The following is a 17,168-nucleotide window of genomic DNA, read 5'->3' on the forward strand; positions in this document are numbered from 1 at the left end:
ATGAATACTAGCAAAATAAAACCCCACTAATTGGAAGTAAATGGGAAGATGGCTAGACTGAGTGCAAGATTCTTTTTTAATAGAATGTTTACCTGCAAATTCATGAATTTCCAATCGATAATGGGCAAAACTTACTTGGGGTAAGGTTAAATTTCTCCTGGCTTTAAAGAGTGAAACTCATTTCTAGTTACTATATTGATTTTGTATATGCAAATATGCTTTTAGAGGGCTTGAGAAAGTTTGTCCTAAATTGATTTATCAGGTCTTCCACAACATGGTATCTTTAGTTTGATTGCTAAGTCATTTGATGTTGGTCTTGAAGTTGTTCTCAAAGCACTTCAAGTGTAAACTTCAGCTCATTTCAGGTCAACTATTCTGAGTTTAGAAAAGCCAGAATACATAAAGTTTTACAGCATGAATAGTTCTTAGATTATCAATATAATACAACGTATATAGTTATTTTAAATGTGAACATTTATGACTTGACACCATTAATCTATTCATAATTTTTTATTTAATAATAAAATTAGAATTCAAACTATCTAGGAGAAAGGGCTATAAGATTTCTCTCCAGTTTGTATGTATGTATATATAGATATAGATATATAGATATAATATATAGATATAAAAAATATTTTTATATATATATTAGTAATATTAAAATATCCCTGAGAGTAGGGGCTGTGGTACTTACTCTAGTGCCTCATATATTGGATGACAATAGACTTTTAAAATTCACTCAGCAAAATTTGTTGAGCATTTACTGTGTGCCCAGAACTGGGATATGAGATGAAGGTATAAATACAAATAAAACAAATATAAAAATGTTTATTAAATCCAAATTAATAATGATTGCCCATAGTCTTGCCAAATTTTACATAAAATATATCCTCTCCATATTAAACTTAGCATACAATTCCATAAGTTATAGATTGGTCCCTGACGGAGGAAAAAAAAATACTTATTCCTGAATACATTTGGTATAACAATTTTTCATGTTCTTTGAAAAATAATTTTCCTAAATGAGTAAAACTATCTTCTGGAAAAAAACAAGGCTCAATAAAATTTCAAGAGCAATCCAAAAGATAAACAATAAGAAGCACTTTTAGTTTAAACCTCAAATAAAATCCATGTTGAATATATATTTCATAGAGACTCTATAGTGAATAGGGTAGAACATGTTAAAAGTCCATGTCATAGGAATTAGCTTAAAGATAATAAATCGAATTCTCATACATATTCATGGCTCTGCCAGGATTGGCTGTCTACAAGGTCCTTCAGCACTATGCTCCCTCATCTCAGGTAAGAATAGGTCAGACATGCTGCTGTCTGCCATCAACTACTCAGAACGAAGTGCGTGTCTCAGAAGAGTTGAAACCGGAAGTTACTATTCAGCTCTTAAAGTCAAAATGATAGTAATTCATCCAAGAACCAAAGGAAAGTCGAAAATTTCAAAAGCTGGTTATTCTCAAAACAGGATACAAAATGAAATATCTTTATTTATTTTCTTTAAAAAAAAGCTTCTAGATCTAGCAGAGCACTTAATAGCAAACTAAAACATTATTCATTTATTCATTTACGATAATTTGTACCAATGGAGGTAAGCTGTGACTTGGAGCATTTGAATGCATAGATGACTCCAAATCCTCAATAGTTTCTTTTCTCATACATATTTATGTTCATAATTAGTTTTGATGAAGTAGCACCTTACACCTAAATGTTTGCAGAGATAAAATATGTACAACTCTTGTATAACAAGACTTTGAGATCCTTGAACGAAAGGACTAAATCTTGACTCCTTTATACATTTATGCATTATCTAGCAGCACAGTACCTTGCACAGAACAGGTGTTCGAAACACAACTGGCAAATCAATAGTTCTTTATAAAAAAACAAGGTTTGATGCTCATGTGTTTAAAAAAATAAGAATATTTTTAGTCTTCTTGTAGTTATATAACAGATACACAATAATTCTGGATTTTACTTTTTGAACTAACATAAATAAATAAACATAAATTTTGTGTGCTAATTTGGTGATACTAGCTCCCCTAACAGACATATCCCCACATTTCAATGGAGCAACACTAAGAGTTTATTTTTTCTTCATGTAAAGTCCAATGCAGATTTCTAGCAGGTGGGCAGCATTTCTCTATGTGATAGTTTAGGCACTGAGCTCTTTCCATTTGAGGTTACACCTCCTCCAGGACCCTAGAAGCCTCTGAATCCAGCTATAGGACGGGAGCCCATGGGCTAGAGAATGCATATCTGCTGCTTAACGGCCTTAGCTGGAAAGTGATGAAACACTTCAGCCCACAGCCCATTGACCAGAACTAGTCTCATGGACCCACTCAGATGCAAGCAGGTGCAGGCCGGGAAATGGAGTCCCTACCTAGACAGATGCTTTGCAGAGAGAAGTATACTAAAGAAGGGGAAATACAACTTTTGGTAGACAGTAAGTTTTTTTTTGCCAAGGCTTTTTTTTTTTTCTCTTTTTCTCCATAAATAGAGGACATTGTCAAAGTCAGCATCCAGGAATTGCAGTAACTTTTTGAAAATGTAAATTCCATGTCTAAGGTGACCTGATGCAAGAGGTAACATAATCAAGGACTGCTTGGGCAATCTAACAGAATAAAAAAAATTGTCAGTAGCAGGTAGTAGGACACCTGAAAATATCTAAATAAAAAAGATGATTTGGCTCTATCAGTAGGCCAGCTACTTGGACATAACTAGTCTCTAGTTAATATGCTGCTCTCTAGTTTTCCTTAGAGTAGGGTTTAATTTTGATTAAGAAGATGTGTCTGTGTTGCAACAGTGTGGAACCAGACACACGCATTAAAGGCACATGATGATAATAAGATGTGTTATAAAGTGATTATGATTCATAACATTTTTTTTTTTACCACACATACCTCAGTTAGGAGGTGTCCTAGACTTGTAGCAGACTGAAGGGTGTGCCTGAAAAGTGTGCCTTAATTTCCTGTTTCATAAAACTTTTCTATGGTGCTGACTTTTTAAGTCTCTGAGCTTGGTTCAAAGGTATTTTTTTTCTTTTTTTAAAAAAAATACCTGAAAAGTGAGTCCAAATAATGGTGGGAGCTGTATCTCTGTTTGCAATATGTGGGAAAGAACGTTGCGGCATTGGAAGTGAGCATACCTGGACATGGTTTCCTGCTCTTGCCTCAAGCAGGCCCTCTTCTTCACCCACAGGTCTTGGCATCCCTGCCTTGCTGTGTGCCATCTGGCCAGGGACCAACTTCCCAAATCTGCTTTAGCAACTAGCTCTGCCTGTGCTCAGGGGGCTGTTGTTAACAGTCCCTTCCTGAGGCAATACACTGGCCTCTCAGAGCTCATATTTTTATGACAGTTCTACTGGACTAGGCTTTATTACTGGCAAGGGCCCTTTACAATTCCCCACCCCACACAAATTACCTATCACAGTGTCTGGCATATAAAAAGAGCAGGATACATATTTACTGAATATACTGTCTGCCTAATTACCACAAAACAATCCTAGAGTTGTGAACTGGGCAGCAGAATTTGGAGCCAATGGCAGTCTCCCTAAGTCAGGGACATACCTTGCGTGGTCTCCTTTTGCTAAAAAGGCCTCCATAGAGGCTCACCTGCCTCCTAGTTTGAGCTCCTATTCCTTGCAGGCCACACCGCTGAAGCCACACTCCAGTGTCATCAGACAATTCCTAAAACTTCTTTTCGGGTTTGAACTTTCACTGTTGTGGCCTCTCCCGTTGCGGAGCACAGGCTCTGGACGCGCAGGCCCAGCGGCCATGGCTCATGGGCCCAGCCGCTCCGCAGCATGGGATCTTCCTGGACCGGGGCACGAACCCATGTCTCCTGCATCGGCAGGCAGACTCTCAACCACTGCGCCACCAGGGAAGCCCTCGGGTTTGAACTTTAATCTAATCCCTGTCCCCAGCCTCTGCTGGTCCTTGGTCCTTGGTGCTGAGGTTGGTTGGGGAGAGGGGCTGTGGAGAGGTGACCTTCTTGCAGAGGGAGACCTGCTCCTCATTCTGTGGCGCAGCAGGCAGGTCAGAAGGGAGCATTTGGGCCACTGTCACGCTTTGGCCTTCCACACCTCCCATTCCATCCTCCACACTCCTTCCAACGGGAGGATACCAGAATGGGGACCCACTTTGGGCTTCAGTGCCCTGCAGGTACCAGAAGCACCAGGTGGTATCGGGTGCTGGGAAGGGAGATGGGAAGGGAGACGTGGGGTCACCATTTACGACCAGTCGCGGGATGTGCAGTGTCAACAGGGAAAAGGCGACCCTCTCTGGTGTTTCTCCCGCCCTCGCATCCCCATTTCTCCCTGGAGACCAGCAGGGCTGACCCAGGTAACTCAGAGTTGCCCAGGGTCGCTTGGACTCCCGTCCCCATCCTCAGTGGACAGCCCGGTCCCCCGTCCTATAGTGTCCTGCACTCTCCGCCACGTCCCTGGCCGGAGACACTCGGGAGCGGCTGTTCGTCGGAAGGTGTGGATGCACGGGTGGGAAACATTAATAACCACTACACCACGCCCCACAAAAGCCCCAACAGGAAAACCACCGTACACCCATCACAGGCAGAGCCCGTCTCTCCAAGGTAAGTTGTTTATTCGTCCTCGTTTTGGCGCTTCTCTCTGGACAGCTGAGGCAGCGACAGCAGCTGTGCGGCGGGCCCCGGAGCTCCTCGCGCTCTTCCTTCCTCCGCCCTCTCTCGGTCGCCTCTCACCCCCACCCCCTTCCCTCCTCCCTCCGCCTCCTCCCTTCTTGCCCTCTCGCGGGCCACGCACACACCCGGAGACACCCTCCGCACTTGGCTACTCACACTGCGGCTTAACCCAGCCGACCTGGCACGGTTGCCAGAGCGGCGCGGGGTGCGTGTGCGGGGTCCAGGGGAGGAGGCCAAATGGGGCTGGGGGAGGCATGGTAGAGCCTCTCTCCTTCCAGCCGCGACCCCCTGCCCATTCTCCTTCCCTAATCCTGGGCTGCCAGCAACAGTGACACCTGAGCGGAGACTGGGCGGTGGAGGCAGCAGACCCGCTCGACTGGCAGCCGCGAGAAAACAGAACGGGGGGCGGAGACGAGGAGGAGGAGCGGGAGGCGGGACCAGAGGAGAGCGCCGCTGGCAGTGAATGACGCGCACACTAGCCAATGAGCGCCCGCAGCTCCAACGTCGGGGGAGTAGGGGGCGGGCTCCGCGGGGAGGAGGAGGCTGCCGAAGAGCTAGAGGCGGGGGCCGGGAGGAGGAAGGGGAGGAGGCGGAGGCGGGAGCGGTGGCGGCGGTGGCGGCGGCGGCGGCGCCGGTGGCGGAGGGTAGGTTGCGCCAGGGACTGTGTCTGTCGAGCTCCGCGGCTGTGCCTGTGTGAGTGAAGGAGCAGCGCGGGGAGGCAGAGGCGAGCGCGGCCGAGAGCGGCGGCGGGACGTCTCCTGCGGCCGCCTTTCAGCGGCGGTGCTCTGTGTGGGGAAGCAGTGGCAGCGGCAGCAGCGGCAGCGGCGGCAGCAGCAGCAGCAGCAGCAGCGGCGGCCGCCTCTCCGCCGCCGGGGACGCTGAGGCGCGGCTGGTGGCACTGACATCGGCGGCCCTGCCTCTCCTCCCTCGCCCCCGGCCCTCCCCATGTGATCGGTCTTAATCCCGGCAGTGTGCGCGCGTGGGGCTCCATTCCGCGGTGCCCGATCTCCGTGCCGGGGTGGGTGCTCGTGTGTGCGCTTCCCCTCCCCATCCCCCTTCCCCCAAGAATAAAAGAAGAACCGAGAGGCGTGCTTAGAAAATAAATAAATAACCACCACACACGCGCAGCCCGGAGCAGAGTCGGCGGGGCTGGCGGCGGCGGCGGAGGAGGAGTGAAGGCGGCGGCGGCGAAGGAGGAGGAGGGACGCGCGGAGAAGGCAGTAACTTTCAAGCCAGCTCAGAGCCCAGACCTCCAGCCAAGCGGTTTGCAGCGCGGCGGCGGCGTTGAGTGTCTGGCCCGCCGGTCCGGTCGGGGTGTGCAGTAGGACGGACGAGCAGCGCGTCGCTGTCCCCCGGCGGCCGGAGATGTCCGAGCCCAAGGCAATTGATCCCAAGTTGTCGACGACCGACAGGGTGGTGAAAGGTAAGCGGCGCGCCGCGGTCGCCCGGGTGCACAGTGTGCCGCAGGCGCCGGGCGGCTCACCTCCCCTCCCCCAACCCCGGGTTTTCTCCCGGTTCCAGCCACGGACCTTCTAGGATATTGTGCAACCCTCGAACCCCCCTCCCTCGCGCGCCCTTCCCCCAGGCTTCCCACCCGGCCCCCCTTGGGGCATTTTTATGTAACGGGGGCGTCAGTTGGCAAATGGCTGAGCTGAGGGGAGGCGGTGGCGGGGTTGGCGGTGGCGGTGGCGGGAGGGGGCGCCCGGGGGGTGGTTGCTGGCAGGGTGTAGCTGCTGTGACAGAAATAGGAAGTGGGTGGCTGCTCGCAGTCTTGCATGGGATCGGGTTTATGGTTTTCTTTTGCAGAGGGAGGGGTGATTTATGGCTTTTCAGAAATTAATATGGCATTTTTATGTGGCCGTGGCTTTCCACCGCCTGCCTCGCTCGGGCAGGGTTCTTTCGGCGCTCCATTGCAGCAATTCCCTCCGCGCCCCCTCCCTCTTCCCTTCCCTCTGAAAGGGCCCGCACAGGACTCGCGAGAGAGCGGGAGAGCGTGGGGGGAGCCCGGCGCTTCCTTCCGCGCGGGGCGGGGGCGGCCGCAGGGAGGGGGTGGCGGAGGGGACGCGCAGGGGGCGTGGGAGGCGGGGAACGACCCGAGAGCCCAGGCGCTGCCGCCCCGGGATTCCCCCGCAGGCCCTGAGAGAGACACGGAAAGCAGTTCCCCAGCCTCCCTCGCCGCCCCCAGCCTGCCCCCGCCGAGCTGTCATTGCTCTTGAAGGGTGCCCTGCTGGAGCACACCTCCCCGGTGGTAACCTCACCCCGCTCACTTCTTCCGTGCCCCTGGCACCCGCTTGTTAACGGGCTATTTGATTCCTGTCATTGGCTCTTCTCCCCCCCGGGATCACAGACTCCTGGCGGCGAGGGCCCTGGGGTTTCTGGCGAAGAGAAGCCGGGATGCGTGGGGTGAGGAAGGGGACAGGTAGTGGTGTCCTCTCTCGCACCTGGGAATCCGCCGACTCCGTTGTATTCCGTGGTGGAGTGGGGGTGGAACCATCCTGTGAATCCTGGAAGGATGAGGCCACAAAGCAGATACACCAGGATTAAGTAGTATCCCTAAATGTAGTATCCCTACGTTCCTGGAGTCAGGACGCGGAGCAGAGTAGGGATGGGCACGGGCAACGCGCAGAGCGGGCCTCTGGAATTGGAAACAGCGCTGGACGGTGTAGAGAGAAAGTGTGTGTGTGTATACGCCTGTGTGTTTTGTGCCGAACAGAGATAGTATCTAATGTGGCCTGAGCATGCAAGTAGAGTGCAAGGCAATGAAGTCGGCAGTTAGGTGAAGTAACCCAGCAGTCTGAAGACCATGCATGATGCATAAGTCCTTATGGGGCTTCGGAACTATTCATTGCTTCACTCAGGTTTGCTCAGTTTTTTTTTTAAAGTAATGTGCGTGTGAGTGTGTGTCTTCTCTCTTCTCTTGTTTTGGTTCTATTAGAATCATTCCTGCTTCAGTGCAGTATTCACAGACCCATCAAAATAAGGAGGTAATATCTCTTAAAAAATGACTTGAAGTAGGTCTATTGATGCACAGCTATTCTTTCTGCAGGCATGGATTTTCATGTAAACAGTCAATTCACATTCATTCAGAAGAACTATGTTTTGTGTTAAGGGCCTCTGTTGACATTTTCAAAAATTAAGACCTTTTGCTGAAATATCAGAGAATAACAAATATCTCCCTAAGGTGTGAAGTTTAGGTGTAACGCCAATCTGTATGTTGAGATTACCTTTTTTCAAAACACTTGATGTAAAGCTTACAATTAAAATGATAGCAGTAAATGTGTCAGCAATTAGAAAACACTCATGTGTACACATAAGGTCAGTTCTCTGTTTTAAATCGCAGAGTGTGGCTTCTTAATGTAAATGTAAAATTATCATCAAGTGAAGAATGTGAAAATAATTGTTCATACGTTCTGGCTTGATGTCTTTACCCGTTGATGTGAAAGAGCCCATTGAACCATTCCATGGCTATTTTGCCTTGCCTTTTTACAGTACTGTATTATATACATACTATCATAAATGGCTTTTCATTATACATACACATGACCACCGATAATTCAAAAAAATTTGGTTTACCTATTTTTGCAGAACTGAAATGCAGTTGGATGTAATAGATTCAAAATAGGAAAAGTTAATTTTGCATATATTTTGATAGGGATCTTGATGTGAAATTTTAAGTGTGAAATTTTGTTTATAGAAAAGGTTTTATGATGAATCCTGATGTTAAGGTGGATATACTACTGCTATTCCTCTTATGCTTTCTTATAGACTTTATATGGTTGGCTTAAGAGGCATTATTGAAAGTTGGATTTGACATTTTGTCATACATATGATTTTTACCATCATTTGAGATGATAATCTATTTTGATTATCAGTCTTCTATGACATAGCATTTCCACGTGAAAACATATGTATATGCTTAATGAGTAGGAAGTACATGTTTGCAGAATGGAATACAGGTTACCAAACGATTTTTCACATTTACAAAAATTCAATAAGACATAGTTCACGAAGCCATGAAACCATGACTTTACTCTAAATTTTGTTAGAACTTTTATCTCAGTGGTCTGAGATTGACTCATATTTTTAAACTAGGCAAGTGAAATTTTTGTGCTCCTTAAGTATTCTTTCACTTTATAAAGTACAGATAACATTGACTCGCAAGTAGAAGTAAGAAGAATTCGGATCATTATTACTGCGGCCATGGCATTTGTTTACAGTTATCTTCATTAGTGTGATCTGGCTTTTGTTGTATAACAAACTGCTGTTTACACATAAAGCTGTGCTTGTGGTTTTGTTTGTAGTAATGCGATGATGTGACAGCTTTCTTGATTTGTATTTCCAGAATGCAACTTTAGAAAGGTAGGCAGGTTGAGTTTTAGTCTCGACTGACTGTAGTTTTTCAGATTTTCAGCATCTTTTTGAGTGTGTTCACAGACCCTGGTCAGTTTTTAAACCTTAAAAATGGAAGGGCATGGCAGCATTGGAGAGGAAAAGCATTCGTTTAGATAACGTCAGAAAGTTACTTCATCTAGCAAAACTTGGGCTGTTTCATTTTGTCTGTTCTTGCATAAAAACAATGGAAAGTAAAACAATTCAGAGAAAACATCTTGGTAGTGCCATTTGTTGGAAAGCAGAATAGTTTGATCCATTTACTGTTTTATATTTTTAAAAAGAAACATTGTATAATTATAAGGCAAAAGACAGAAGTCAATAAATAGAAGAATAACTATTTCCCCCTCTCCTCCCTTAATACAACCCATAGTCTGGTTTTTTCTCTTCAGTGGTGCTCCACGGGCCTTGTTCCAAACTCTGGCTTCCCTTCATGTCTCCCTGCCAGTTCCTGTCTTTAACTCTTCTTCGTGTGGCCCTAACATTCCCTACAGGCTGGGCTGTAGAACTTTGCTTATATGATAGTTAAACACTTGGAGGAAATCGAACTGTATGTGACAAGTCTGCTGCTTTGTTAAATCTCTTGCCCTTTCCTCTCCCCATCTCCAGGTATTTTGTAATGGGCCTTTTACCTTAACCCAAATGGTAGAAATTCCAGATACCATGGTAGGTTGTTGAGGGATCAGTTCCTGGGAAGTGTTTTGGGGAATTTCTCAAAAGCTCTAGTTAGGGGACCCTTGTGCTTTATGTCAGATTGCTTTTAACTCTTGGGAATGCAAAAAAAGGAGCTGTCCTTCTGTGTATTGTCAGCTTATATAGTATTTGTGTGGACAAAGTACACATAGAGAAGTTCTGGAAAGCTATCTAGGATCTTATAAGCAAGACGATTGTAGCTAAGTAAAATGTTAAGTAAATAGGGATTCAAGCCACTAGTGTTTCTAGCTGAATGAGGCTGGTAATACTACTTAATTAAAGACAACAAAAATATGGTACATCAGTGATAACTGTCATGTTTGGATCTTGAAATGGAATATTAAATAACACCATTTCTTTGCAGTGTGTCAAGAAGAGCTCATTGTGAATTTATTTTACTGATGTTTGTTACCATCAGTTGAGCTTTTCCATGTATCTGGTTTTCCATTTGAGTATAGTAAAACTGCATTAATTCAGTGTCATTAATTGAAACTTTGACTAAATGTCATTGTTTGGTGGCTGAAGTTTACATCAGCACTGGATGTGAAGAAAGGGGACCGACTGCTAATCTAATTAATACTATAAGCAACACGATTTGGGCATGGTGAATATCCTTCAAAAGAGAACAAATTCTTTTCAGGACTTAGTGAACGGCATGCAAATTAATGCTGTTAATTGCAAATTAGATTGATCTCTTCCTTAATCCTTTCAGGATTTCCACTATAAAGTAAATATAACACAAGTGCATTGTTTTCAAAACATTCTGTAAACTTAAGGCTTAAGGCAACAGTTGCAGCTGGGCTTCAGGGAAATTCCAGTGCCATCAGTTAGAAGAATTAACGTTTAAAAAATAATAGTTTTTTGGGAACTGTGGGAAGAACCTCTGCTTTAAAGAACAATCTAAGACATCCAGTTAAAATGTGAAAAAAGTAACACCTTAGGCTCTAGTTAGAGGTTTACTCTGACATTTGTTTAGACTACTTTCAAAATATGCCTTTTAAGATCTGTTTGTTTCTTTATGATGTGCTTTTATTTGTAATTTTAGAGATATGAAATATGACTGACATAGTATGCGTTTATAGCTTTTATAATTGGCCTCTTCTGCTTTTCCTTATCTTTTTTGTGTCAGCCATGTGTAAAGTTGAAACTAATTATGAAACCAAATAAAGAATCCACTTAGAGTGACCTCATTGGAAAACAGCATTTTTCTAGACATAGTCTCCTTTTAGCAAATCCAGTTAAATGATATGAAAAAATCATTTTGTTAATTTTTTCAGCAGCTTTCTAGTGTAGCATTCTCCTGATGTTCAAGGGGAATACAGTGAGATTTTGAGTCCCAGCTTCCTATAATTCCACTGTTATGTGTTAATAACATCACAGGCTACTTGTCCTCTGTGTAAATGGGCAGCAGTTGTACTCGCCACTCACTTGTGAGAACCAGAAGATCATCAAATGGGAGTTGAGAGCCTGGAAGGTTACCCTTGGTCCACTCACCTGGAAATGGCAATTCAGTCACTGCTGACACAGAATTACAAATGACAGCATGTTAATGTGTTTTCAGGGTCACTCAAGAATAGTCAGGACCATTAATATTGAAATTCATGAATGCCTTGGGTCTACAGTGGTAGCTCATGTGACATTTATTTTATGGTTGAAGAAATGGAGCCAGAATAGATAGAATGGTTGGTCACAGGTGGGACTAGAATGGAGGTGAGTGTAAGCAAATTCTTCCCTTTGGCAAAGATGCTCTTCTCTCTTGAGCATCTGTTTGAAACTGTCACTTCTTTTAGTAATATTTAGGATATCACATTTTGTTTTGAAATTTTCTTTATTGAATTACTGGCTATATAAAATAGTTTTATTAGGAGAAGCTTTTATATCTTTATATTTAGCAGAAATTTAAAGTCTGATGGTAAATCTGGTTTGATCTTGGCATGAAGTTTACTAAAGGAAAACTGTTAAACAGTGTTTTCTATTCATATCAATATATACGCAGAAATAGAAATAGCGTACACTCCTGGTAAGGAGTTTTATTTACTTTTATTTTGAAAGGTGTTATTGTAAGACTGTTTGTCTGAACTACAGATAATGGCCCATATTGTTACTCTGGTTTGAGGATTTTGTTAATTTCTAGGGAAAGCTCTAGAAAATAGGAGCCAGTGTTTCTTTTTTTTTTTTTTTTGCGGTACGCAGGCCTCTCACTGCTGTGGCCTCTCCCGTTGCGGAGCACAGGCTCGGGACGCACAGGCTCAGCAGCCATGGCTCACCGGCCCAGCCGCTCCGCGGCATGTGAGATCCTCCCGGACCGGGGCGTGAACCCATGTCCCCTGCCTCGGCAGGCGGACTCTCAACCACTGCGCCACCAGGGAAGCCCAGGAGCCAGTGTTTCTTAGGTGATCTACTCCTTTTTTAAAATACAGTCATCAGGTAGGAATGATGTAGACTGAAACAGGGTTTCAGTTTGTAAACTGTCTTTAATATTCTTTGCATTTTGGCATTTTGAACCCATTTTATTTTATAATATTCCCATCTCCTGTATTCATTGATAAGCCATCCATTCTATTTCATATAAGAAATCAAATTAAAAATTTCATATTCCTCCACGGTTAGGGATTGTGAATAATGGCTTAAAGCAGGTGGACTATCAACTTGAGGGCTTAGACCTATTGCTGGAATCTCAAATCCATTTCACAAGTGCACATGCAGGTATTTAAAAAAAACCAACAAACTCTGAGGAAGCAGTTATCAGTTATTAAAATGCTATATGTTTTTGGAATTGGATGGATTCCTTTTGAGACCATCATAGAGAGGAATAGAACTTTGTGTTTTTCTTTTTATTTCCCTAGTTTGTGCTTTTGCCTCGCAGCAAAATATATTCAACTCTATTTTAAAAGGTGGCCTCTCTGACTTTCTTTGAACTTCTATCCCTTACAGCTGGAAATTCTGCATGTCTCTGCAAAAGAGCAAAACAAACAAGTAAATTACCAAAGATTTACGTTAACAGCTGCCTCCAGATTATGACATACCACCTTTCAATGTTTGTCAATTTCAGATACTTTCTATAGTTGTGAAACCTGAATAATGATGGTTGATGTTCAGAGAGAGTATTTTATTCATATGGAGCTAAATTTAAAAAAAATTTCCCATCAGCCCCAGGATTCTAAGAGTTAAAGAGTCTCTTTCTACAGTGACTGTATAGCTCCAGTTTTTCTTTTTGGGAGGAGCAGCTACTTCTGATTTAAAATGTTCAGTTGTGTCTATGTAGTATTGGAATGTTTTGGAAATTTTAGTATGTCAGTGTCTAAACTGTATCTCCCAAGATTGCTGCATTTACTTGGAAGTTACATAAAATGATTTGTTAAAATGTGTATTCAAACTTTTAGTTTGGGAAATACAGTGCCTAGCTAATAGTGCCTAGCTCAATGCCTTGCACTTTGGGCACTGAATAAATTCTTGTTGAATGATTTGGTCAATGCACAATTGTCACGTGTCTCCTGAAGCCATAAATGGAGACACATTATATGTTTATTTTGAGTGCGTTATATAAATTTCGATTCTCTGTAGATGGCTCTATATGGTGACTGCCCGGTTAATTGGAATGCTGCCTTCTCCAGCGACATCAGGGAATGGAGTATGAGAAGAAGGCATTACGAAGGTGACACAGTTAGATTGAGGGCAGTTTTGTTGTTTGGTCATTTAGACTGGCTTTATGCCAGCTGAGTTTAAAAGGCTAAATCCTTTTCAACCTAGCATATTAACTTGAACCTGAAAGCTTTCTTTCAGTTTCTGTTGTATTTCTCCTTAGGCCGATCAATTTTTGACGAGTGAGAAAAGATATGTTAATCATTCAGTGTTTGATTTATTGGGTGATTTATATGTTTTAACTATTGTCCAGACTTGGACTTGAAGAGAACAATGACCTGGCAAATCTCATGACGAAAAACAAAACACGAAAAATCGAAACCAAAACAAAGCAAAATTCTCTTCCTTTGTTTACATCTCAATTCATCATTTTCTGTAAAGCTTTTGTAATCCAGAAATGCAGCCTTCTCCAGCATAAGCTCCTGCCCTTCTCTGCCCCCCCCCCCCCCCAGTGTCACTGGAGGCTATCTAGTGGGAAGATACAGGGGCCGTGAGAAGTTAAAAAAGGTGGCACCAACTCTGCTGACTCCTTATGTTCTCCTAAGTGGGCTTTAAGCCATCCATTGACATTTGGTTTTAAACATCTTGTGAGCTATGCCATTTTATCAAATTAAATTAAAAGCACAATATATTCTCTTAAAATGACAGAACCTGAGTCAGGGCTTCTAGTTTGTGGTATAATATTTTTGCTTTTTACAAAGGAATTAAATTTCTTTTTATTATTAAACCTGGCATTGTTGGTCTGCTATGTATATTTAATGGTAATAAATTAAAGTACATGCATACCCTCTCTGTGTGGGTCTGACTATTGGCATGATAACAATTCTCATCATTTAATTCTCATTATTACAGCTTTAGTTCAAATGTCACCTCCTCTGGGACCCACATCTCCTGATACCTTCGCTCATTGGCGTGAAGGGACACAGTCTCTTCAGTCTCACAGCGGATACCTCGAATAGAGCATGTTGCTGTGATGATCTGTTTACCTGACTGCCTCTCCTCCCCAGAAGTGGAGAGCCCAGAAGACTGGGTGTTGGTTCCACTTATCTTTGTATCTTTAGCCCTAGCACAGGGCCTACCCTAGAACAGGCATTTGATACACGATTGTTAAATAAATGAAATAATAGATAAAGGATAAGAGGGATTTAAAATTTTAAATCATAGGGTTCTTTTCTGTTTTGAAATTTTGTGGATCTTAAATCATGGGTGGCTCACAAACATGAGGAGTTTCTTGATTTGTAAGTGCCCATCCTGTAGAAGGTGTTTTTCACATGAGTTTTGAAATACTCTGTTTTATAATTGGGGTTGTATGTTTTTTGCCTAATAGCCAGCCTGCAGAAGCATAACTGGCAATAGTGGCTTACCCAGGGAGTGCTTAGTTTTCGGTGAGTCAGTGTCAAAGGGTGTATAGGTCGATTTACTCAAAGTTAGGTGATGCTTTTTTTCCTCAGGAAGATTGGAGATGATCCCAGGCTGTGGGGGTGCGCTGTTGTGACAGGCATCTGGGAGGCCCAGAGTCCACTTCACAATCATATTGCTTACCTCGAGAAACGCGCAAATCCAAATGAATAAAGGTTAATACGTGTAGGAACCAAAACAGAGATGTAAAACGTACTGCAGGCCCAAATATGAGGTGTCTGTGTAATAATACTACAAAGTCTTCAGGCCGGGACTACAGGCTGCTTGTGAGTCCGCTCTCCTGATGGCATAGCTGCATGGTGCATGCTTTGAGGAAAGCATGGCCCTGGGATCAGGGAGGCAACAGGGAGGCAGCATGGTGCGCTGCCTGCTCTGATGGCTGTCACAGAGGACCACAGATGGATCTGCACGAGCCCAGACTTGGTCATATGGCTCCCCGTTAAAGCAGGCCAGCCGGGGCTTTCCCAGCTCTGGTTTATGAGCCAGGATTTAATGTCTCCCTAGCACAGAAATACTTTTCCTTCAAGGAGCTGAAGACTAGGGAAACTATATTCCTACATAAAAATCTCATCATTGTCAACCTTCGCCGATCTGCGTTTAGCAGCCGGGGGGGAATTGCTCTTGTCTTCACCTCTAGTCAGAATTCTACATGAGTGCTGTGTCTCACTGCACATGCACTTCCAGAAACAGATGTAGAAAATTTGGAATATGTTGGGGGGGAAAAAAAAGAGGTCCCCTCCGAGTGACTAAAGGGTTTTAAATTGTGACAGGAACTGAGAGATTCTTCAGTCTTAAAAGGTTGAGTGGTGATTTAACTGTAGATTTAACATATTAAAAAGTCTCTTTCTACAGCGGATCACACTCAGATGTTATCCGTCACCACTACCAAGTGGGTAAGAGAAAACACTGTTCGGAAGCATTAGGGATTTAGGTGATTTTTTTTTTTTTTTTTTTTTTTTTTAATAACCAGTCAAGGACATTGAACCCTGGAATGCATTGTGGGGCTCTTCTGAATAGAGAGAATACATGATCCTCATTTATTTGGGTGTAAATGAGATCTGAGACTAAAATTATGAAAATTTGAAGCTAGAAGAAACCTTGGAAATCTAACTCCTGTCCAGCCTGGAGCCAGTCCTCTGATTGTGAACTGGTGAGAGGGATCGGAGTTTATGTGGGAAACCTTTTATCTCTTACACTTGCTCAAGTCTGACCCTAACCACAATGAACAAATCGGACTCCTAGAATGGGACAGTGCCCCAGAAATCTAGCTCAGGCTATCCCCAGTGTGGAACCCCTGTCCAGACTCGCTGAGGGATAGTTTTCCACTGCCTGTGAACATATCTAGTGAGAAGGAGCTCCCGAATTCTTAAGATCTCCTGCTCTATCCTGGCCATTTCTGCCCGTCAGGATGTTTCCTAATGTTTGACCTCAGTCTGATGCTCTGACATACATGTTTGTTGTTCCTTGCATTGCCCTACAGAGTTCGATGAAATGAACCTTTTCTTTTGCAAGAGAGCTTATTTGATACTAAAAACAGCTTCCCTGTTCTTAACTCTTCTAGCTTTTTCCCACATGTCATGGTTTCTGGGCTTTTGCCCATCCCAGTAGCCTTCTTGGAAAACCACATCAGGTTGTCAGGGTCTCTTGAAACTGGGGAAGTGGGCAAAGGTTCATCTTGGCTTACTTCCTTCTGTGGAACCTCCAGCACCATGGGCTCGGTTGCTTCACTGTTCTTGTGCTAGCCTTTAAACTTCCTGGAACGCAAGTCCTCCACTTGGGGGGCCCAGTCTAGCATCCATCCCATGATGTCCCTTGTCTGGGTGAGGACCCCCAGCGTCGGGATGCTCTTACTTCTCGTGCCCTTCCTACTGAATTTTCCTTCAATTGTATCTTCTCCCAGTCCTGCTGCATCTGCAGCTTTAAGGTATCGAATACCTAATCTGCTCTGTAACTAGGAGCTTTCCAGAAAACCTGGCTAGCAGATGCATTTTACCAGTGACTTCTGTAGGCATTGTTTGTATTTTGCTTCCTTTTATTTGTAATACAGGCGAGTACTAAAGACAGTGTGATAGCCTGACACCACAGTGCTTTAGTGGGGTAATTGAGGACAGGCCAAGTTCCTTGTTTACTTTTCAAATCACACCATGAAGGCGCCTCAGCACCCGACTTGACCAGAGCCCAAACCTGCCTCTTCTGCCTGCTCTAACTTCTGGCACACTCTGTCTTTAATAGTTGTTGATAAACAGCTCCTAAGGCCATTGAAATTGGCTAACCCAGCCAGTCCGATCGTAATTTGATAACTAGTTTAAGTTTCACCGAGGCCTAAAAGAGGCCAGTGGCTTCCAACTGCAGTGTCACAA

General features: G+C 44.0%; 1 protein-coding gene across 1 annotated transcript in view; it reads left to right on the forward strand.

Moving 5' to 3' along the window:
- The first annotated feature begins 5,451 nt into the window (after positions 1-5,451).
- The window catches only part of PPP3CA (protein phosphatase 3 catalytic subunit alpha), a 299,473-nt gene continuing 287,756 nt past the window's right edge, over positions 5,452-17,168 (forward strand). The window contains exon 1 of the mRNA XM_082837840.1: positions 5,452-6,088. Within this exon, the coding sequence (XP_082693966.1) occupies positions 6,031-6,088 (58 nt within the window). The 5' untranslated portion in view covers positions 5,452-6,030. The remainder of the gene's footprint in view (positions 6,089-17,168) is intronic.

The sequence above is a fragment of the Leucopleurus acutus genome, assembly GCF_964270905.1.
Source record: "Leucopleurus acutus genome assembly, chromosome: 4".
NCBI lineage: Eukaryota > Metazoa > Chordata > Mammalia > Artiodactyla > Delphinidae > Leucopleurus > Leucopleurus acutus.